General features: G+C 32.4%; 4 protein-coding genes across 5 annotated transcripts; 1 reads left to right on the top strand and 3 right to left on the bottom strand.

The window, feature by feature from the left end:
- Positions 1–980: 980 nt before the first annotated feature.
- Positions 981–3,260, bottom strand: LOC114189227 (transmembrane protein, putative (DUF1068)). 2 transcript variants are annotated; one of them, XM_028077944.2, is made up of 3 exons: positions 2,903–3,260; positions 2,198–2,221; positions 981–1,503 (listed from the first exon to the last, which is right to left on the bottom strand). In XM_028077944.2, the coding sequence occupies exons 1-3, from the start codon at positions 3,084–3,086 to the stop codon at positions 1,175–1,177; spliced, it is 537 nt and encodes a 178-aa protein (XP_027933745.1). In that variant the 5' UTR covers positions 3,087–3,260; the 3' UTR covers positions 981–1,174. The 2 variants fall into 2 exon arrangements, with proteins under 2 accessions (XP_027933745.1, XP_027933746.1); XM_028077945.2 differs by lacking the exon at positions 2,198–2,221.
- Positions 3,261–4,475: 1,215 nt separating this feature from the next.
- LOC114187682 (Tetratricopeptide repeat (TPR)-like superfamily protein) lies at positions 4,476–6,958 on the bottom strand. The gene has a single exon (XM_028075989.2). The coding sequence runs from the start codon at positions 6,823–6,825 to the stop codon at positions 4,531–4,533; it is 2,295 nt and encodes a 764-aa protein (XP_027931790.1). The 5' UTR covers positions 6,826–6,958; the 3' UTR covers positions 4,476–4,530.
- Positions 6,959–7,509: 551 nt separating this feature from the next.
- Positions 7,510–10,175, bottom strand: LOC114187151 (uncharacterized). Its single transcript, XM_028075297.2, has 7 exons — positions 9,929–10,175; positions 9,789–9,855; positions 9,413–9,459; positions 8,769–8,856; positions 8,223–8,353; positions 8,017–8,115; positions 7,510–7,911 (listed from the first exon to the last, which is right to left on the bottom strand). Exons 1-7 carry the CDS (start codon positions 10,133–10,135, stop codon positions 7,831–7,833), a joined length of 720 nt encoding a protein of 239 aa, XP_027931098.1. The 5' UTR covers positions 10,136–10,175; the 3' UTR covers positions 7,510–7,830.
- Positions 10,176–16,272: 6,097 nt separating this feature from the next.
- Positions 16,273–16,934, top strand: LOC114189187 (stigma-specific STIG1-like protein 3). Its single transcript, XM_028077893.2, has one exon. The coding sequence runs from the start codon at positions 16,296–16,298 to the stop codon at positions 16,755–16,757; it is 462 nt and encodes a 153-aa protein (XP_027933694.1). The 5' UTR covers positions 16,273–16,295; the 3' UTR covers positions 16,758–16,934.
- The last annotated feature ends 7,737 nt before the right edge of the window (positions 16,935–24,671 follow it).

The raw sequence follows: 24,671 nt of genomic DNA on the forward strand, positions 1-24,671 counted from the left end.
GTAGTTTTCGGATTGACTTGATTAATCATCGGTAATTTAAGTGTTTCTAAAGTTGATTTTGAAAAATAAAATTGAAGTCGTACAGTGAATTTTAAATTAAAGTGATTTATTTCAACAAGTTAGTAGTAAAATTAGCTATTTTTTAAAATCCAACATGCGTTAAAGTTGTTTCAATTCAAAATTAAACTAATTTCTCCACATTAGGTAGCTGTTTAAAGTGGTTCTAAATGATTTAACATCAATCTGAAACGTAGTAAATTGGTTCAGATTTATCTCCTTTTTTATTTCATTTCGAATCTAAGTCAAACTATTTATAATTTTTGGCCTTTCAACTTGTAAGCTTTTTACTCAGATTAACTTTTAGTTAGTACACTACTTCTACACAGATATTATTTTTTCTAATTTTGCTTATTTATTTTAATGTTATAATCTTAGAGTTAGGACACAGATTTAATTGGTTGTTTATATTATATAATTTGTATAGTAGTTATGACAAAGAAATTATATATATGAATAATAATCATAATAAATAAGATTAATTTTTTTTTATAAACTTGTGTATTTTCAGTTAAGTTTTTATTTGTTTATTAGATATTTTAAAAAAATTCAATAAAATTTGTATCATTTAACTTTTTTATTAATTTTTTTGTCATGTGAAATTATATTTTTTCAAGCTGCTTTACCTTTTAAAAAGAAATATAACTCTATCTTTTTAGGTTATTTTTTTTTTCAACTCAGTTTGCCTTTAAAGAGGACTATAACTTTATCTGTTTTAGTTCGTGAAGTTTTGCAATTTGTGTTTGGTTCTCTGTCTCAGACTAATTGACAAACATCGCTTTTGAAAAAAGAGGAAAACCTCTGCACTTTTCACATTTGACATGAAAATGTGAGTAAAATGCAAACATGCATATACATAACTCGTAGTGAAACACACGTCATGCAACTTTTGTCAAGCAGAAGACAACAAACAAAATTAACGATTCATGAGCAAACTGAATGGTTGAGTGCTAACTTGAGAAATACATGGCTCCATCTAATGCAAATTTAAAACCAGAAGTATCCTTGTGCATTTATTTTTTACTAAATAATATATGAAGTAACCACAATAATGAAAAAATAAATAAAAAAATAGAAGAGTGTAGAACTAGTGTGAAACAAAGGGACTCTAACCTAATCAAGAACGTGCTCGAGCTTTCTTTGAAATATCTTTATTCCAGCCTCTTTGGCGAGCCCTGAGCTCCCACAAAGCAGTTTCTTTCAACTGATTTTCAAGTGTGTTCTCAGCTCTTTCCCTTGCCTGCTCACAACTCTCCATCCCTGAATTGCACTTGTCAGCTTCCTTTTGGTACTGAGATGCTATTTTCTTAGCCTCTAAAAGCTTTGAATCTGCCTTTCTTTGTTTTTCCTCAGCTTCGGCTTCTTTTTCCTTTACTTCTTCTGCTAAAAGGTCAGAAAAATTCTTTCCCACCTCTTCACTCACCTCTTGGTCATGCCTCATGCAATCTACAACATATATATGCTAATATGTAAATTCTGAAATTGTATAGTATCAAAAGTACCAGAATTTGGATTCATTATAGTATTATCCTCCAAAAAGATATGTTGGCATCCACCAGATCAGACTAAATAAAATGTTAACATCATCTTGCACTTAAACTGCATGAACATAGTTAATTAACACATTATATATGGTCACAGTTAAAATATCTTGTTCGCCTCCATTTCCCCCATTTCAGCAAAATTGACTAACAACTAAGAAAGTGTTACTTTGAAAGCACATGTCACTTTTTAATTGGAAGGACTCGTGATTCTAAGACTCTCCAAATTTTCAATAATGTCTATGATTCTACTTCCACCACCAGTGTTATCATTAAAAAGTGGGACAAAATTAGATATCTCACAATTTGTGACTACCTCACCATTGTGCCAAAGTTATCTCAATAAATTACTCGACGTAAATCAAGTGTTACACCGTTTTAGGATGTGAGTAGATGCAACAAGCGGGGATAAAAAACCGATCCAACATCTTTCTTTTAGAGGAAAGTGCAAGTTAGTAGTATCCCTATCATTTATCAAGTCTCCAAACCCAAAAATTGCAGCATGATCCAACATGGGATACTTAAACCAAGGCGTATGTATAATCATGACCTTCTACCTATTGCTTTTCTCTAATGTACAAAAGGGTGGAGGAACAAACCTAAAATGGAATTGTTGGTCAATCCTGCAGAATCAACCAGAGACACCATGTTAGTAATTAGCAGTTGTCAGAGTATAAAAAACATATCTATGAAGACCCTATCAGCTATCTTGTTTTCCATTATACGGCCAAAGATTCTGTTTAATTAAGTTCAATATTTGATCACACTATTTGATTGGCCAATCCCTTGATCAATACTCCTTGGCTTACAAACCATGTTCAGCGAAATATATGTACAACAAACAACCCATTCACCATAATCAGAATGAAGGACCAAACACCAGCATAAAAATTTGATCATACGGTGTTTCATTTTTCACTTTGTAAAGGTAAAAAAATGAAAAAAAAAAAAAAAAACCTTCCTATTTGCAGATGGAATCTACAAGCAAGTGTAACAAGACATGGTTAAGTGTGTGTTTAGTGTTTCATTGAATCAATTGTTTAAAGAGAGTTTAATAACATACTTTGTAATACACTCTATTATTATTTAAAATTAATAATCATGAGACTCATAATTAAATAAGCATTAAGCCTAAAAATGTTTTGTTAATCTTAATCATTAAAAAATGTGTTTAAGAGAGTGTGTATACTACAATGAGATGGGTTCTAACCTATGTATCCTAATTACCGAATATGACCTACATACGGAACAGTTTTCGTATATATTTTCAATCAAACATGATCATCACTGAGAAAAGTGAATACCTTCTGGAAGAGAAATAAGGGGTTGAAGAGAGCAATCACATTGGCAAGGAGGACAAGGAGAAGAGGTGGAATTAATGGATTCATAGAGATGCCAATACAAGGGTCGTCCTGCAATGTAAGCGATGAGAAAGAGTCCCAGAATCCATATCACCAATCTGAAGGCTTTTTGCTGCCTCCTATTCATCTTTGCAAATTGCAACGATGTGGTGTGCTAAGCTGCAGAAGAAGAGGATCTTGACTGTGAATAATAATTTATTTGTTAAAGCTTGGTTTGGTTTCAAGATTCGCATACTCCAAACTGCACCCCATGTTTACGTGTTTCTCTCTTACGTCCCATACACACACTCCTTATTTTCTGTCATTGTATTCATAATTAAAAAGTTTAACCTTGCTTTCTTGCCTCATTTAACATCCCAATTTTGTACTATTGTAAACCTCCCCACATACGTGAGGTCATGACACTTTTATATTATATTCTTTAAAATACATTGTTTAAGAAAAAAAATTAAATTCAAGATACTTTTACAACAATATATATATATATATATAGATAAATTAATGCAATAAACAAAAAGATGCATAAAATATAAATTATTTTACATATATAATTTCTCTATTTTTTATTGATTGAATCATGTTAATTTAGATCTTTTTATTTGATGAGTGTAGTTTATAATTTTATAATTTTTAATAAATTTTAACCAATTGTAAAATGGTATGCTTTGGAAGACTCGCTTTTTATCCTGTAGTTTACTTATTTTATCTCATATTTATCTCACATTATTAATATAACATAATATATAATTTTTTATAACATTTGTTTTTATTTTATGTAGATATATATCTCAAAAACATTTTTCAAAAATTGGATAGTGATATTTTAACATTCAAAAAGTTTTTAGACTTATTTGATACTACCTTTCATTCTCTCTTTTTTCTTATAAATACAAAAGTATACCTTTTTTATGACTAATTTATTTCTCGAATAGGTTGTTAAAAGGTTTGTTTTTTATGTCAAAGAATATTTTCCTGAATAAATTTTTTCCTAAAAATAAATTCTACCTTTTGATCCAATGATACACTTTATTAATTTTTAATAATTAAAATCATTCTGAAAGCTAATAATATTATCTAATGATTCATTGAAAAAAGGAAGATAATTTATAAAGAACTGTTCCATCAAAATAAAAGGGAGCCTTGATAAAACAATAAGGTTGGCTTAGAATTTGGAGGTTGCAGGTTCGAATCCTAAAACCTGTCTCTTTCTGAGAAGGAGTAAGTTACATGTATTTATTCTTGAACAAATGATACACATGCACCTTCATCTTAGCTATTTATATTTTTTTCTATTTTTTTTCTTATCATATTATATAATCTACAAATGTATCATTTTTCCTCTTTCTAGGTATATATTAAAGTACCTTTTTGATGTACATGAATCATTTTTCTTCATCCTTGTCTTGTGCAACCCCTTTTCCATGTTAAAAATGTTGGGATGTTGCTAAAAGCTCTTTTGAATGTATTATGGTTAGTCATCTGCCTAGATACCTGATGCCATGTCAACCCAAAAATGTAAAAGAAAAGAAATGAATGGAAAAAATTCCAATTAGATATAACATTTCAGCACGTTATTGTGATATCCTGTGGCTGCTTTCAAGGTCAATGTCCACTTCCTGCATTTTGATCATTTCCTTTCTCAAATTTTTTAGTGTCCCAACTATTTCTTGAAACAGAGGGTGTGAGTTGTGATCAGTGAAAAATGTAGTGATCCTCCCATGTAAGTCAATAAAGCTCCAACCAGGAATTTTTTTCAAGCCAAGAGATCTCATATGAGTCCATGCCTCACCCACTTCTTCCCACTTGTTTGTTGAAGCATAGCAATGTGCTAACTGTACAAAATTTCCAGCATGCGTAGGCCTCAGCAGGAGAATATCATTAGCTATTGTATCACCAAGTTCATCATTCCCATTTGCTCGACAAGCATCAAGGATTATGCCCAAAACATCGAGAACGGGATCTGAGAACTTTTTCTTGTACACGTTGAGTGCCTCCTCTACCCTCCCAGCTCGACAGAGGAGATCCACTACACAAGCATGGTGTTCAAGATTTGGTGCAATCCCAAAATCTTTGGTCATTGATTCGTATATGTTCAAGCCCTGCTCTACAAGTCCATTATGACTACATGAAGATAGGACTGAGAGGAAAATCACATGGTTGGGTTTCATCCCACTTTCCAGGAACTTTGAGTATGACCTCAATGCAATCTCCCCTTTGCCATGATAGCCATATCCTGAAATTATGGCACTCCATGAGACCAAATCATGACTTGGCATCTGGTTGAAACACCTCTGGGCAGTATCCAAATCACCACATTTGCCGTACATGTCGACCAAAGAAGTGTCAACCAAGATACATTGCCTAAGGCCATTTTTTATCACAAAACCGTGGATCCATTTTCCCAAGTGAAGTTGTCCAGTGGACGCACACCCTTGTAGGAGGGAAACAATGGTTATTGAATCAGGTGTTTGATGATCAGATCTCATTTCATTAAAAAGGAACATGGCTTTACAAACATAACCATTTTGAACATATCCAGCAACCATAGCATTCCAGGAAACCAAATCCCTTTTGTCCATCATATTAAATACGATGGAACTCTGACCCAAGCGACCACAATTAGCATACATGGTAACAAGAGAGTTCTGAACACCAATATCCATGTGTAATTCCTGCCTTAGTATATAGCCATGAATCGATGCCCCCAAATTAAAAGACCCAAGTCGTGCACAAGCTGTGATTACATTAGTTATAGTAGCAGTAGATGGCTTCACTCTAAATTTTAACATCCGTCGGAAAACAGCTAGTGCTTTGTCTGCAGACCCACTCTGCGCAAGGCCTGAGATCATTGCTGTCCACAAAACTACATCCTTATCTGAACTCCTTTCAAACATTCTAAATGCAATGTCAATGTTCCCACATTTTAGGTACGTTACAATTAACGATGTTTCAACATGTGCATCCAAGTCAAAACCAGCTCTTAAAATCTGCCCATGCAAGCACCTTCCCAATTTCAACTCACCCCTTGATGCAGCCACAGACAAGACCGACCCAAAAGTCTGCAGATCAAGCATAAAACCTTGTACCCTCATCGTCTTGAGAAGTAGCAAAACTTCACATAGATTCCCAATCTGAGAATAGGCTGAGATCAACGAATTCCACGAAACCAGGTCCCTTTCATCCATGTGATCAAACAACTTCCTAGAATCATCAATTTTTCCACACTTCCCATACACATTCAGAAAAGAATTTGATAAGTTTATATCAGACACAAACCCACACAAAATTGCACAACCATGCAAACACTGCACGGTAGCAAGTTCAGAAACTCCAAGCAGCAAGTTCAACATGGTAACGCTACTGGGTGGAATTCCCTGGTGACGCATTCCATCAAACAGAAAAAAGGCTTCTGAAACATGACCCATGCGCGAGTAGCACCCAATAATGGTGGTCCAAGGTACAACGTTTCTCACGGGCATAAAGTCGAAAACTTTGCGAGCAACATCGACGCACCCAAATTTGGCGTAGAAATTGATCAAAGAAGAGGCAATGTAGGGATCAAGGGACAAGCCCTTAACAAGGACCCTTTGATGGAGGGAGAGACCGAGGGAAAAGAGGTTGAGAGAAGAGCAAGCTTTGAGAAGACTGGGGAAGGTGTAGGCGTCAGAAGGGACTTGGGTTTTGAGCATAGAGGCATAGGTAACAAGAACTTGTCGGTGAGCACCTTGGGATGAATGGCGGTTGATTATGGCATTGAGGGAGTTTGTAGTGGCTGAAGATGAAGTTGGGTGTGGTAGTGACACCACACAACGTTTTAGGACACTAAAACTCAGCAGTAATTGCGGCTTTGGTTTGTAAGAAAACATGATCCATTCCTATTTCATGCTGCCCGGCTAAGCTTGAACCAAATCACCAAATATCTCAGCTTGATAAATGGTTTGATAAACCACTTTGTGTACATGGATTAAAGGGTTCAGTAACTCCTCATGCATTGCTCCAAAAAGTTGCGGCTTGGAAAAAGAATTTTATTAATATTAAATGATTTATAATTTTATAACTTTCGTAGACCTCAACTTCATCTATTTAAAAAAAAAATTAATTATTACTAAAAAAAAGGTTCTCCCGAATAAAAACGTGATATTTCTTAGGAGTTGGTACTTCAAAGATCTGAGGAGAGATCCAACTCTTGGACTCATGTAAGTAAGAACTTAGAGATATTAAAAAAAATATGTATAAAAGTGAATAAGAAAAAATTGAATAAATACTCGACTAATGTTAATCTATATTTGTGGGCTTTAATAAGGTTTGCGAAGGTAAAATCTATTATTGGGTACATGAAGTTTGTTATGCACATTTGATTAGGTGAAGAAAAATGATTTTCTTTACAAGTATAACGCTGCTCGTTTAGGAATTGATTCAGAAATTTTATTAGCTGGGAAGATGGGGACGCGCACCATGTTTGATGCAGAAGTGATTGGCGCGAAAGTTCACGAATTCAAATTCAATAGTAAAAAACACGTATGACCATTTAGGTAAGAGAACAAAGTTACTTCTAATAAAAATGTAACTCGTCAGACTGCTATTTTTCATATAATTATTTTCGGTGCTGCATATCATTATTCTTTCAAATTATCTTGGTTCAGCTTCACCTGAATAGGTTGGTTCTTATGTTTGACAGAAAATGTATACAGCTTTCAATCTAGAAGACTATTCCGAATACAAAGCTGTCCCATAACTCTGACCACCACCATCATTCATGTTCACGGATATACTAAGTTATGGCTTGAATAATTTTCTCATGCTGTTCTGAGTTTGATATGTGAATGTCAGCACCAATATACCAACCCAAAGAGACTGCAAAATTAGGATAGCTACTTCTCGTCTTTCTTTGGATATTCTCTGGCTCCAAATATGGCAGTCCCAATCCTAACATTTGTACTTCCCATCTCGATCTGCAAATTAGAGTTAGCTGGTTAAAAAAATATAATCACAAATCACATACGTATCTTTTCCTGTTTAAGCCATCTATTTTCTAAGGGGAAATTATAATTCCTTACAGCTTGCTCAAAGTCCCCAGTCATTCCCATTGATAGCTCACATTGCGTTTCTGGTATTCCAAGTGCTTTACAAACTTCACTTCTGCAATTGGACAACATCTTGATAGTGCAGAAGAATATTTAGTTTGGAGAATTATCTACAAAAGCAAACAAATAGGAAGACCCCAAAAAACCAATGAACCATGTCCAAAATGTACAGTCGCCACCTTAAAATTTTCGGGGGTGGATGAATAATCTAGCATGCCAATTGTCATTAGACCAGAAAACTCAAGGTTTGGGCAGTTTGTGATGTGCTTTGCAAGATCCACACACAGAGCCGGTTCAACACCAAATTTGGCTGGCAAGAAATACCAGGCAAATATCAGTCTTGATACCAATAATAAACTGAAAACTTTTACAACTATGTTTTAAAATGGGACAAATGAAAAACAAAGATGTTGGGCATAGATTATAAACTAGAAGTCAAGTAATTATTCTAATAAATATTCATTGCGTTTACATATTTACATATTTAGGTATTGAGATATATGATGCTACAATCAATAATTTTCCTAACATATTTTCAGTAAAAGAATTGGAAGCAACATTTTCTTGTGATTTTGTTGTTATTGTCACATTAAATCTATTATGGAGAAGCCGTGTCAAAAAAAATTGGGTTAATGATCTAACACAACCAAGTCAACATTATTAAGCTACCCTACTGCAGATAGTGATTAGTGAATTGGTTGGCTAATCTGTCAAGTGCAACTTACAGGTTTCTCCACTCGTATTCACTTGAACAAAAACTTTCAACGGTTTCCTCCCAACATTTGCTACAGCACGATCAAGAAGATTTGCAATCTGTCAGACAATAGAATACCAATAATCGGTACAACATTTGCAAGAGAATACTAAATCACATTCACTAAATAAAAAATATCTTGTTTGACAGCACATTTTAGACATAAACTATATTCTATGGGAGTATTTCTATAAATTAACTTATACATAAGCTGATAATAGTTTATGGAGAGTCTAATTCAAGTTTTATTCTTATTTTACTCTTTTAGAAAGAGCATACAAAAAAGTTCATCCAAACAAGACTAACATGTAATATAATTTTATTTCCACAGATCCAGAGAACTCATTGACTAAGAGGTAGCGCCACAGATTAATTCTAGAATGTGAGGCCTATCTGCAAAATTACCATTTATATGCGAAAGACTTCAAGTGAAACCCAAAAATCTTGTCTGAAACTCGTCATCATATTATACCTAATTTTCAGGTTCTATGAATTTTCCATATTCCGTCCCCCTCAGAATTTAAAACTCGGGATTTAGCTCCTTATATGTGTACTCATACACGAGAAAACATACTACCTCGACAACCAAAACAAATTATGAAGAAACAAAAGTACCTTCTCGTCATCCACAGTTTCTACACAAGCAAGGTTGGGAACACCAGCTGTGAAACATAAAAGAAAAGCATTAGAATCCCCATTCATCACCTCAACAGTAAACCCATATTATTAATGTGGTAAATATGAATTCATCTCCACAAAAACAAATTTTCCAAAACCCACCATCTAGCAAAATTGTGCTCATGTTTCTTAATAAACGAACAGTCAACAATTAGGTAAAATTATTTTACAAGTGCCCATTTTTTTAAAATCAAGTTTGAAAACAAAATAAAAGATGTCTTAAACTCTAAATTAATCGAAACTGAGACAATAATAATGAAACGTCGCCGTTTCAGTTGCAGCAATGGAAGTAGGGATAGTGAATAATAGATACCGATAAGAGGCTTGACTTTGTTACTCTGCAAATTGCCAATGAGATGCCACTCGATGTCATCGGGAAGCTGTGGTTGAGAAAGAAAATGTAAGTATTGAGAAGTGAATCCAAAAAGCATGAAAGGGAAAGAGCTAACCAACCTCTGGAGCCTTTTGAAGGATTTCCTGAACGTAGTTCTCGCCGAAGGATCTATGGCCGGCGTCGTATACCTGACGGAGAGCAGAAACTGACTTGGTCTTGCTAGCCGCCACAACACGGATCTCTTGCAAATTCCGGCCAGAGCGCTCAGTAGCCCCTTGGACGCGGTCCAGTACCGCTTTCAGCGACGGCGCTGCTGACGATGCCATTGGCCTTGTCCCTTCTCATTCACCACCCGATCTTCCACATATGTAAAAGGACAGGGTGATATGGAATATTGGACGTGGGCCCAGGTACTTGCTTTTTTAATACTACGTGGTTTTATATTATTTTGTAAATTAGTCATTTCCACGTGTTTGTACAGGAAACCCCGAAGAAAACAAAATAGTTCAACTTCAATCAAGTTTAAATTATATTACAAATTTTTATATTTTTAATTGAGTTTTTATTAAAAGGAAATTTATTCTAAATATAAATTAATAAAAGTGACATCATCTTCTCGTCAATAATAATAATAATTAAATAAGTGACCATTTACATAGAAAATAATATTTTAAACAAATGAATTTTTTTAATAAAAACTAAATTAAAAATATTTAGTTTATGATATATTTAAAACTTAGTTAAAAAAAAAGTAATTATATTTTAACCTTTAGGTTTTTATCTTTAAAATTATCAATTATATAAGTTTTAAATAATTGATTATTTTCATATATAATCTAAGTTTTTCATTATTATAATAAATAATTAAAAGAATTATATCACAAAAAATAAAATAATTTTAATTTTAATATTTTGTAAAAAAATATTTTAATATTTAGGCATTAATTTTATAAAAAAAATTAAATTCCATCGATTAAATTATAAATCAAACTTTGTATATTTTAAATTTTTAAATTGATATGTAGAAAACAAATAGTAATTTATTGATAATTAATTATTTAAATAAATTGAAAATTAATTTTTAAGTAACCTTTTTTATATTGTTCCCAACTTTATAAGATAATTACTCTATAATTTCTTTTTAATTGTAACTCTTCCTTAATTTTTATTAAATTTTAAACAAAGGTATTTTTATTAATTTACTATATTAATTAATTAATTAATTTTTATTCTATCATGTTAATACAAAATAATTCTTTATTTTTCATTTTTTTTCTCCAAATTAAAAAAAAAAACATTTTTACTATTTTTTTCCTTCTTTTATTTTCTTTTTAATTCTCTCCCAAAGTCAAACAAGGCATTTCTTATGTTGAATTACTAACTGTGTTAGTCTCAATTAATATGCTATACATGTTTTCTAAGATTTAGACTTCTTTTCTTGCTCTTGATAGATGGAGAGATAAACCTAATTAATAAGTTGGGCTGGTTAGATGAAATAATGTTACATTGCATTGTATGCACCAATGACAATAAAGTAATACAAATATTTTGAATTAGATTTAAACTTTATTTATTAAGATAATATCAAAATTTGGTTTTATCAATTTTTAAAAAAATAAATAATATATATATATATATAATGGATAATGATAAAAATATTATTAATAAATTAAAATATAAATTAGAAGGTTTAACATAAATTACTTTCAATACTTACTAATACTTGTGTCCTACAGTGAATATGTACATGAGTTATACAATGGGAAAATAAAGTTCAAATAAGAATTAATGTTTTTATAATTATAGACTTAATTAATTTGATTATTATATTTAGATTTATGATTACTTTTATTATTGTATTTTTTAACTAATTAAATCTTAATAATATTGTTGAAATGAAATCAATTCAATTATTTTTGTTAGATTGATATCATTTAAAAAGTATCACGTATCCAAAGTTGGATTGAATTATATTTTACTTTAGTATCCTCTGCTTTAACACAGCACAACTTCACATCACCTTCCAAAGTGTGTCAAGTTATCAGAAGGATCAAAATTGACTTTATTTAAAAATATTGATTCAATTAGTAAAAAATTTATACAAAAGGAAAATAAATCATATAAGAATTTTGTCACCTAATTGGTTGGTTATTTAGAATGTTTGCCTTAAGATATGCGAAGTCAAAATATATACCTGTACAAAACAACGGTCAAACTAGGCGATTGGAATGTCTGCATAGTATGGTGGTTCTGTAACGCATTTTTAGTTTCCTTAGACTGCACATAATTAAAAGACTAGTTGTTTTTCTTATTTTTCATTCAGCATATATATATATATAACCATTTAGTTGTTCTTGGATAATCTTTCCATTTTCAACTTATTAGTTATATTGAAGAAGTTCCTGCCAGAAATTAAGCCTAACATTATCTGGCCATTGATTTAGACCACCCCACTAACAACACTCACACGTAGGCTACTAACTCATGCACGTAATCTATGCAAAATCAAAACTCATCAACCTCCTCTTCTATAAATACATGAAGCATTCTGAACCAAAACATCCACCTCCACCCATTACTTAAATTTTCTATACATTAACGCAAACGGAAAAACAACAATGAAGTTGTTGAAGACCCTCTTCCTTGTGCTCTTCATAATGGCTTTGGCCATTACTGTAGCAACATCTTCAGAGTGGAATGAAGAGACAAAGTCTCTCCGAGGAACAAGCCGGTTCCTTTCCCAGAATGGAAGGGTGGCGTTGACATGTGAAAAAAACCCAAAGATATGCCTTGTTAAAGGTAGTGCAGGGCCTGATTGCTGCAACAACAAGTGTGTGAAGTTTTTGACAGATCGACAAAACTGTGGGAGGTGTGGAAAGAAATGCAGCTTCGGAAAGATATGCTGTGAAGGGAAGTGCGTGAACCCTAACACTAACAAGAAGCATTGTGGCAAATGTGGCAACAAGTGCAACGCCAAAGGTTCTTGTGTTTTCGGGATGTGCAGCTATGCATAGTGTGTTTGCAACACACTCAAGCTTATTATTATTCTTTGCAATGGTTAATTACTTGGTTTTTTTACGAATTATATATATATATATATATATATATATATATCTCCTTGAATGTCTTTATTATTGTTTTCAAAATAGTTTGTAATTGGTGATTTGTGAAATAAAGCAATTATGTATGTTATTTTTTATTGAAATGTTTATTATGTAATCCTCATCATCAAATATGATAAGATTTTCAATTCAAATGCTCTTCACATACGTGTAAGTATTACACTTGACAATACAATGTAATATATATATATATATAATTCTCTATTATTCATTGGATGGATCAAATTTACCTATCAATAATAATGATTCATCTTTTGTTTTTCTAAAACTCAACGGATTGTACTATCGACACTAAATTAATCAATTTAATCTAATTGATTTTTTCAGAATTAAATCGTTCTTTTTTTTTTAGTTTTTTTAAAATTCATTTTATAATTGTCTTGAGTTTTTTTAAATATTACTTTATGAATGGATTGGATAGTTTATTTATTGAAAAAAAAAACAATGAATTGGGTCGAGATATAATCAAAAAAATAAAATACGAATAATAATACTATAACAACTATTATCAAAAAAAAAAAAAAAAAATATATATATATATATATATATATATATATATATATATATATATATGAAAATAACCTACCAATGAAAAACCTAATCCAAACTTAAGTATAATTAGTCTATTTTTTATGCATTGGAGTATTTTTTTTTTCAATGTTGTGCGATATTTTAAAAGGTTGATCAAATAATAGTTAATTTAAAATGTTTGTTTAGAAAAACAAATTACAAATATATATGACTGACTGTGAAGAAAAAAACAGTCAATTTAATTTTTATGACGTTTTTGATTAAAGAAAAAGAAGACATGACAAGATTCTCATCATTGAAGTTTGAAGAAGAACAAGAAGACTTGATAAGATTCCCTAATCGAAAGTTGAAAAAAAAGTAGAAGTGATAAGATATTCATCATGACACGTTTGACAAAAGACAATATATTTTCATGAAGGAATCTTAAATAGTAAAAGTAAAGAAAAAAAATTGTAAATTATGCAAGAATATTATAGCAAATTATGTAGTTTTTAGTGTGTTCTTGTGTACCTATAAATAAGTGTCTAGGATGAAAGGTATGAGTTTCAAAGACAAAATGTAACGTAAGAGTTTGTAACAACATTTTATCAAGTAATATTCATGAAGACTTCAAAGTTTTTTCTCAATCGGTAAACATCTTTTTGGTCAAGATAAATTGTGATGCTATTACCCAACAAACTAATATTTGGATATAGTAAATATAATAACTCTAGTAAACACAAAATTAATAACAGTGCTAACTTGAATAGAAATTTACCTTGACCACTCAATTAAAATAAATTTGAGTGGACTGATATAAATCATTTTTCTGTTAAATCAAAAGCGAATGAACCAATTCAAAATGAGTTGACTTTAAAGTAATTTTATTTTATAATTTTTTTACCAAATTAGTTTAATATAGCCTAATAATGATGTTGCACATATTGTGATTAAATAATACATTTAAAATTACTAAATCAAAATTCAAACTTAAAAGGTGATGCAAAAGTGAAAAGTTAGTGCTTTCTTTAGAGAAAATGTCCAAAATTCAGTTTATATATATTACGATTTTCTCAATTTTGTTTATAAAACATACATAAAATAAATTAAAATTAAACATATAATGTAAAAAGAACAAGTTATTTTTTTATAAACTAAACATCAAAAACTCAATCTAATAAACATTTTGGCTGATAAATTGAATTTAATCAAAATACTCAAAAATATGTAATCAAGGTGCTTAAGTTCACCGATAGTCAAAAGATAATTTTGGAATAAAGAAAAGTCTAAGTTTATTTTTCCAAAAATAATAATAATATATAAACACCTTTTTTTCCACGAAGGCCCTTTACAGCAAAACACAACTAGTAATTTAAGCAAACATTGAAAAACATTTGTACGTAGACTAACATATTTACACCTTTAAATAAATTAATAAATCTAACATCAAAATATTATAACAAAAATTGATAAAATACTAATAACAGTGTTACTTTATTCATTTAAAAATGGATTAAGTTTGATAAAAAAAAAATTGAATGACTTTCAGACTTTTTTCTGAATTAAAGACTTTATTAAAAGTATTGACTTAATTTAGTTGGAATGTACCTTCCTCAAAAAGTAAGGTTAATATATTTTTTTCATGCAAATAGGGGACATAATAAGACTTTGTCATTCATGCAGAGAACAGTCTTTGGAAAATGTTGACTACTGCTTATATTTTATCATTCATGTAAAAGGATAACAAGTTTTTTTTTTTCTTTACCCAAGGAAAAGTTTGTTTTGTAAACATCGACTTTCTTTCTCAGAGAATCTCCTCAATTAGCAGATGATAAAGGTAAAATTCAATTTAATGATATATATATATATATATATATATATATATATATATATATATATATATATATATATATATATATATATATACTTAAAAAAAAGCAATCTATAAAAAATGATTTCTGAACTAACTTTTGACTTTTTTTGGCATGAACAAAAATTAATTAAAAACCAATTAAAGTTGGTAATATTGTTAAGTTAAATTATTAAAATATTTAGTGAAATTATGAACATAAATAACATATTTGCGTATATATTTATACGACATTAGTATATAAATTTTCATTTTTTTTACTTATGAAATATATTTTGAAAGTATTTATGATTTAAATTTCCTAATATTCCTAAAATTTATTTACGGATAAATTACTTTACTTTCAATTACAATATATTTTTCATATTATATTTATTGTTAACTTATGCCACATCATACAACATTTTTATTACAATATAAAATAAAATAATAATATATTTTGAAATAGACATGAGACGTTAAAACAAAATAAAAAATAAAGCAAAAGTACAATTTGTAATCTTAAAAATATTTTAAACCAGTAAAAGGTATCTGAAATGAAACACGTTAAGGTGGTTGTTGACTCTCTATTATTTACTTATTTCTTTTTCTTATATCAGAAGGAAGAAAAAGCATATCAGTGCCTCTGTAACGGTTTTTTCTGGTTTATTTCAGGAAAGACTGCGTTTCCTTAATACTTTCTTACAGACAATTAAATGTTCCATACGGCACATGTTAATCTTGGATCAGCACAACAACACACAACATATATGCTACATATTCACATTTCATACGTAAAAAAATCAAATCTATCTAATTTCGTTAATTCGCCACACATTAGTTAGCTAGCTGTTGAATTAGACCGTTCCACTTGCACACTGTTTGAATCTTTCCAATCTACTATACTGTTATCTTAAGGTTGTTGAATTGACTCCATTTCCTTCTATATATAGCCACCCAATAAGAACTCTTCATTCCACTGCAACAAAACCCTTTGATTCAGATATGAAGTCCCTTCTTCAGATACTCTTTCTTGTGGCCATGCTAATGCCTTTGGTCACTGCTGATTCACAAACACTACACCAAAAAGAATCACCATTCCTCAGCACCATCAAAAGCCACAACAATACAAAAAACTCAGTTACCCCATCTTCTGAAAGTGAAGAATTAGCCTCTCTCCGTGGAGCCAAAAGCCTCCATGGCCGTGGGGCCATGACTTGTGATAAATACCCGAGAGTTTGTCGCGCTAAGGGCAGCGAAGGACCTGATTGTTGCAAGAAGAAATGTGTGAATGTGTCGAGGGACAGAAATAACTGTGGCATGTGTGGGAAAAAGTGCAAGTACTCGCAAGTGTGTTGCAAAGGTAAGTGTGTGAATCCTATGTCTGACAAGCACCATTGTGGAAAATGTGGCAACAAGTGCACCAAAGGGGATTTCTGCGTTTTTGGTTTGTGTAGCTATGCGTGAATGAAGCATAGGGGCATCTACTTCGAATGAAGGACAATATTCAATTAATTAGTTTTGATTATTTGGTAGAGTACGAAAGATTAATGGTTCAAAAAATATAATCTATTATTTGTATGTGACTCAATAAACGGACCAAAAGAGATCATTTTAGGATTATATAGATGATTTGCTGTTATGTGTAACTATGATTTTTTTCATTTGTTCTTGTTGAATAAATTTAATTAATTTGATAGCAATCTTGAGTAAAAGAGTAGTCTAACTCTTATACACGTTTTGAGAATTTGATTATTAAGTAATACAAAGAATTTTTATATATTATGGGTCAACTCTATTCGCAGATTAGCTTTGAGCTTATTGGGTTAAAAATGGACCATAGACTTTTTATTAAGTTAAAAACAAACGAGTTTAATCTAACTCATAAAATTTTAGAAAATGGTATTTTAAAAGTGATACTAGTTTAAAAATACTGAAACTTAATTATTTTAATATTAAAATTTTTTAGTATAAATAAAATTGTTATAAACGATTTTCATTATTTTAAAACAAGTGATTTCTTTAGGTGTTTTGTCTTTTCAATAGTTTAATTAAAGAAATGAGACTTTAGAATTGATCCTTTCAGTAAGATCTTTAATAATATCAACTTACATTTGATAAACAAATAAATTATATATCTAAATTATTTAAATATTATTAATAATCTTTTAGTATTCAAAAATATTAGTAAATAATTATACTAAAAAAATATAAAATATAATAAAATATATTTAATTAAGTTTCAAGTCCTCCATAAATTTAAATTTTTTTAAAATAAATTCTTAATAAATTTTTATAATATATTAAATACTTAATAAATTTTTATAATATATCGAATACTTCGTAAAATTATATTTCTTAATTGAGTTGATGTTTATTTAATTTTTCAGTTAATTAATTGGTATAATTAATAAATGGTCGACATAAATGTTATCTTGATTTTTTCATGTTACTGAATAATTACCATATATTATTTTACTTTTACTATTCTAAAATTTTATAGTTTTACAAATAATCTCATACCTATTCTAATTATCACTTCTTATAAATTTGCAATTATGAATCCTATATGAACCGCTCTATTAGTTCCATTGTCGCACAAGCTATATTCTCATGTTTTCATATTTCTTTTTAATAAGGTTAGGTACAACAAGTAAAGATAAATATTTTGGTATCGGATCAACTTATATAGATTGTGATTAAATAAACATTGATATTTTATAAATTTAGATAAATATATTGGTTATAGACTATGTGAAAGAGAATAAACACGACCCAATAATAAATAATATAAATCGGAAAGCTATACGTAAAATGACAACTTTCGATGATAATGAGTTACAACAAAGACCTCAATAGTTAATTGAGTACTATAAAAAAACACTTAAAGGTTGCACTACCACATATTAGATGAAGAATGAAACCTAATTTTGGATTTTTCGTATTTCAGAAGAAACTTTCATTAACTTTAACGACCAGAATGGTCATTTGTTCAATATATTGTTAACTTCGATGAGTTGAATAAATTCTTAAATTTTTAATACAGTGTTTAATGTTGATTTAAATGATTGGTTGGATTTTAAAAAATTAAACATACAACACATATTGTCACTAGAATCAAGTTGTAATTTTAATATATAATTAAAAGTAAAATGGAAAAATTTGTATAACATTAAACTAAAATAATTACATTATTAATTTCACTTTTTAATTTTTTATATTTAATATTTTCTATTTGACATTTTGTAAAATTAAAATAATAATCTATAATAAAAAAATTATATACAAAATAAATAAAATCATAAAAATACTAATATTTATTTTTATAATTATCATAGAATTTTTATAATTTATTGTTATTTTAAAAATAAAGTAAACACATATGTGCACTAATATATAATATTACTTGTTTGATACCTTAACTTTTTGGTTTAGTTCAATTTGGTCTCCATATTTTTTGTTGGTTCAATTTAGTACTCCAATTATTTAAAAGGGTTCAACAATTTAGTATCCCAATTATTTAAAAGTGTTCAATTTAGTCATCTCCATTAAGTTAATACCGTGTTCATACAGAATATGTGTCAAGCGGTGAAAATTTTTTAACTATTTTTTACTTTTTTTTTTTTTTCTAAAAATTTATAGTTTGCCACACATGTCAAGTTACTATTGTGTCACGTGACAGTTTACAGTCATAACACGTGATAGTGGTATAACTTGTTTTCAATTTAGTCCTTTATTAAAAAATTTTGTTCAACTTAGTACCCAAATTCTTTAAAACAATACAATTTTGTCCTTTCAAATTTGAGACTAAATTAGTGAATAAGTTTAATTATAATTTATATATACATATTAAAATTATTGTTTTTGTCAAGTTTTACAGAGGGGGTTTCACCGGGGAGAACAACACCAATGAGACCTGAGCCCAACCACATAAGACATTGACACCACTCTCAACCCAAAACCTTAAGGCAATGGGTTTATGGGTCTTTATTCTTATATAGTGCTCTACTCTCTCATTTCTAGCCAATGTGGGACTTAGAATCACACTTGGATTCCTAACAATCTCCCCCTCAAGGGTGAGTCCCTTCAACCACATTGGTACACTCCCCCTCCAGCGGAAGCTGCCCAACCACGAGTACTCCTTTTCTGCCCTTTTCAGTACCGCCGTTCTTTTTAACGGGACACGCTTACCTGGAACCCTTATCTGGGACCCTTACCAGGAAGACTTTCGATACTAGGACCATACTGGTACTGCACTCGTCTGAGCCGGTATTAACCATCGGCTCTGATACCACTCTGATGGGGAAAACAATAACAAACAATATACCAGAGAATGCAGCGGATATAATTTCCCCTAACTTGCAAGAATCTATGAGGAGCAATAATCAAAGAGCAGCAATAATAAACCACCAAAAGCACAAATAAAGGCACCAAGATTTTTAACGTGGAAAACCCCTCAAATCAAGGGTAAAAACCACGAGTCGTCCAGACCAAAGAAATAGCTTCACTATGATCAACAAGAGTACAAAAGAGTCTTAATCAATAGCACAAATTAGTGCCAACACCCAACCAAATAACAAAGCAACAAAGCTTTCAAATAGAGAAGAACAAGAGAGGAAAACCTCTACAAATCACTGCTGCAGTGCGAAATTAATATCTCCCAACTCAGACCTCGTATCAAAGATCCGACCGGTCAGAATGAAGAGCAATGAGTTCCGAACCTGCTGTAAAAATTTCAGCCCGATCCAACGGTGAACGAATCCGCAGCGCCGAATTTACTGCGACAGCTCTATGAAAAACGTGAACAGAATTTTCCCTCTACCTCTCCCTCTATGTGTTAGGGCTTTCAGTGTATTCTTGCTCTATTGTTCTGCCTCTCTCTTTATTTTATAGCCTCCTCTCCACTAGGTTTAAGTGAGACATGGGCTTCTCAAATTTTGGGCCTTTTCTCCACATAGGAAGGGAGCCCAATACCCAACAAATCTCCCCCTCACAACTATGTGGAGATAACCGCCAAACCGGCGATCTCACAACAAACTTCAAACTTTCCTCTTGGCAATGCTTTAGTCATCATATCAGCACCATTATCATCTATATGAACCTTTTTCAACTCCAACAACTTAGCATCCAAAGCATCACGTATCCAATGATACCTCACATCAATATGTTTGGATCTAGAATGAAAAGTTGGATTCTTACCAAGATGGATAGCACTTTGGCTATCAACAAACAATGAATAGTTATCTTGCCTAAAACCAAGCTCCTGCAAGAATTTCTTCAACCATAACACCTCCTTGCATGCTTCAGTAATAGCAATGAACTCTGCTTCTGTAGTAGACAACGCTACACACCTTTGTAGTCTTGATTGCCAAGCCACAGCTCCTCCTGCAAACTTTATCAAATAGCCCGAAGTGGACTTTCTGGAATCAATATCCCCAGCCATATCTGAGTCTGAGTAACCCATCAAAGTAGGTTTATCACCTCCAAAACAAAGCTTCATATCAACTGTACCATGAAGATACCTCAAAATCCATTTCACAGCATTCCAATGCTCTCTACCTGGGTTTGACAAAAATCGACTAACTGTACCAACAGCATGTGCAATATCTGGTCTTGTACACACCATCGCATACATCAAACTGCCCACCGCAGATGCATAAGGAACTCTACTCATATTGGTCTTCTCAACTTCATTTGAAGGACTCTGTTTAACACTCAGTTTAAAATGAGTAGCAAGAGGAGTACTCACAGCTTTAGCATTTTCCATCTGGAATCTCTGCAACACCTTCCTAATGTATTGCTCTTGTGATAGATAAATCTTCTTTTCTCTCCTATCACGTGAGATATGTATGCCAAGAATCCTTTTAGCAGCTCCCAAGTCTTTCATGGCAAAAGACTCGCCAAGTGTCTTCTTTAACCTGTCAATTTTGGAAATATCTTTTCCAACAATAAGCATGTCATCAACATATAATAACAGGATAATAAAGTCATCATTAGAAAAACTTTTAACAAAGACACAATGATCAGAAGTAGTCTTCATGTAACCCTGCTCACACATAAAAGACTCAAACTTCTTATACCACTGCCTTGGAGCCTGCTTCAAACCGTATAGACTCTTCCTTAGTCTACACACATATTCTTCCTTGCCTTTAACAAGAAAACCATCAGGTTGCTTCATGTATATCTCTTCCTCCAAATTACCATGAAGGAAAGCTGTCTTCACATCCATCTGCTCAACCTCCAAATCAAGAGTAGCAGCTAAACTTAGCACAGTTCTGATGGATGACATTTTCACCACAGGTGAGAAAATCTCATTGAAATCAACACCCTTTTTCTGTCTGAAACCTTTCACCACTAATCTGGCCTTGTACCTTGGAAGCGTAGAATTTGAATCTTGTTTCACCCTGAAAATCCACCTAGTTTCCAATGCCCTTTTGCCCTTAGGCAATTTCACCAAGTCGTAAGTGTGATTATCATGCAAAGATTTCATCTCATCTTGCATTGCATCCAGCCACTGTTTCTTCTCTTCACTATCCAAAGCCTCTTCAAAACACTCAGGTTCTCCACCGTCAGTCAAGGTTATGTACTCATCACAGGAATACCTTGTAGAAGGTTGTTTTTGTCTATTAGACCTCCTGAGTTGGACTTGAGGTGATTCAGGTATATCACCAAGATCGTCATCATCATCATGTTCCTCTTGAGCATCATCAATTGGAACCTCTACTCCACTTCCAAACTGTTGATCATCAACATCACCATGTTGCTCATTGTCTTGAGCTTCCGTTTCAACATTCTCCAAATTGTGAGTGGGCAACCTCATCGGATTACCATCAGTGAGATTACTGTCTTTCTCGGGTGTGGTCTTCTTCACCTTATCAATGTCTTCAATGGTCTGATCTTCCATGAATTGTACATCACGGCTTCTAACAAGCTTCTTCTCAACAGGATCATAAAACCTGTAGCCAAATTCATCCTCACCATAGCCAATAAAGATACATTGCCTTGTCTTTTTATCTAACTTGGATCTTTCATCCTTAGGAACATGAACAAATGCCCTGCAACCAAAGACACGCAAATGATCATATCTAACATTCTTACCAAACCAAATTTTGTCTGGCACCTCAATATTCAAAGCAACTGCGGGACTGAGATTAATAACATGCACAGCTGCAAGCAATGCCTCTCCCCAAAAGTGCTTAGGCAACTTTGCTTCTGAAAGCATACATGTAACCCTTTCAACCAAGGTCCTGTTCATCCTCTCCGCTAGACCATTCAACTGAGGAGTTTTAGGAGGAGTCTTCTCGTGTCTAATACCATGCTGCCTGCAATAAACATCAAAAGGTCCACGGTACTCACCACCATTATCACTACGGATGCATTTCAGCTTCTTGCCTGATTGCCTCTCAACCATAGCATGAAATTCCTTGAACTTTTCAAGTACTTGACCTTTCCGCTGAAGAGCATAGACCCATAGCTTCCTGGAACAATCATCAATAAAAGTAACAAAGTAAACTGCACCACTAAATGACTTTACCTTTAATGGGCCACAAACGTCAGAATGCACCAATTCAAGTAATTCTGACTTCCTTGAGGGTGGATGCTTCTTAAAAGATACTCTGGTTTGTTTACCAGCCATGCAATGAGAACATTTCTCCAATTCTGCATTTCTCAATCCCATAAGCACATCCTTTTTAGCTAAGCAGTTAAGCCCTTTCTCACTTATATGACCAAGCCTCCGGTGCCACAAAGATGCCTCCATATACATAGCATTCACACTGTCTTTAGCAACCAAAGCTTTAGTCCAATACAATTTAGATTGTCTCTCCCCTCTGGCCATAACCAAGTTACCTTTAGTGAGCTTCCATTTACTAGAACCAAAGTGATTGTCATAACCACAATCATCAAGCAACTGCACAGAGATTAAATTAAAACGGACATCCGGAGCATGTTTGACTCCTTTAAGCAACAACTGCACTCCCATGTTGGTTTGCAGGCAAACATCACCAACACCAATCACTTTAGACTCACCATCATTACCCATCTTCAACACTCCAAAATCACCAGAAGTGTAAGATGTGAAGAACTCCTTCCTAGGTGTAACATGCAGTGTAGCACCACTATCAATAATCCACATGCTCTCATCAGATACAAGATTAACGGACTCAAAGTCACGAAGAAGAACAAGATCACCATCTGTAGCAGTAGTGACACGATCATCATCATCATGATCATTCTCTCTCTGTTTGCCCTTCTTGTCTTTGTTCTCCTTTTTCCACTTAAAACAGTATTTCTGAATGTGTCCAGTTTTATGACAAAAATGGCACTCTAAATTCTTGTATCTTGACTTGGACTTGCTCCTACTCTTCTCTCTACCACCTTTATGTTCCTTTTTCTGACTTCTCCCCCTAGCTTCTGTAACAAGCATCTCAGACTGAGATGAAGAACCATGTGCCTTCCTTCTCATCTCTTCATTAAGAGCACCGCTCTTTGCCATCTGAAAAGAAACAACACCATTCGAGGCAGAGTTCGTAATTGAAACCCGAAATACCTCCCAAGACTCTGGTAGAGTATTAAGCAACCATAATCCCATAACTTCGTCATCAAACTTTATGCCCATTCCTGACAATTGATCTAGGAGCCCTTGAAACTCATTTAAGTGATCAGAAATAGAAGAATTCTCCCTGTACCTCAAATTCATCAAGCAATTTAACAAATACAATTTATTATTGCCCGACTTAGAAGCATACAAAGACTCAATCTTCTCCCACAAAGCTCTGGCATGTGTCTCATTAGCAATATGATTATAAACATTATCTTCAACATATTGCCGAATAAAACCACATACCTGTTGGTGCTCAAAGTCCCATTCTTCTTCAGACATAGAATCTGGCTTCTGTGTAGCAAAGACCGGAAGATGCAATTTCTTGACAAATAATAAATCTTTCATCTTGCCCTTCCACAAATGATAATTTGTACCATTCAAAGCAACCATCTTTGCATTTGCCTCCATCATTCAAGCAAGTAAATATAGCCCAACCAAGAGCTCTGATACCACTTTGTCAGGTTTTACAGAGGGGGTTTCACTGGGGAGAACAACACCAATGAGATATGAGCCTAACCACATAAGATACTGACACCACTCTCAACCCAAAACCTTAAGGCAATGGGTTTATGGGCCTTGATCCTTATATGGTGCTCTACTTTCTCAATACTGGTCAATGTGGGACTTAGACTCACACTTGGATTCCTAACATTCTCCCCCTCAAGGGTGAGTCCCTTCAACCACATTGGTACACTCCCCCTCCAGCGGAAGCATTCCCAACCACGAGTACCCCTTCTCGTACCGCCGTTCATCTTAACGGGACACGCTTACCTGGAACT

Source organism: Vigna unguiculata, chromosome 6 (assembly GCF_037176805.1).
Source record: "Vigna unguiculata cultivar grain cowpea cultivar isolate G323 ecotype 2 chromosome 6, ASM3717680v1, whole genome shotgun sequence".
NCBI lineage: Eukaryota > Viridiplantae > Streptophyta > Magnoliopsida > Fabales > Fabaceae > Vigna > Vigna unguiculata.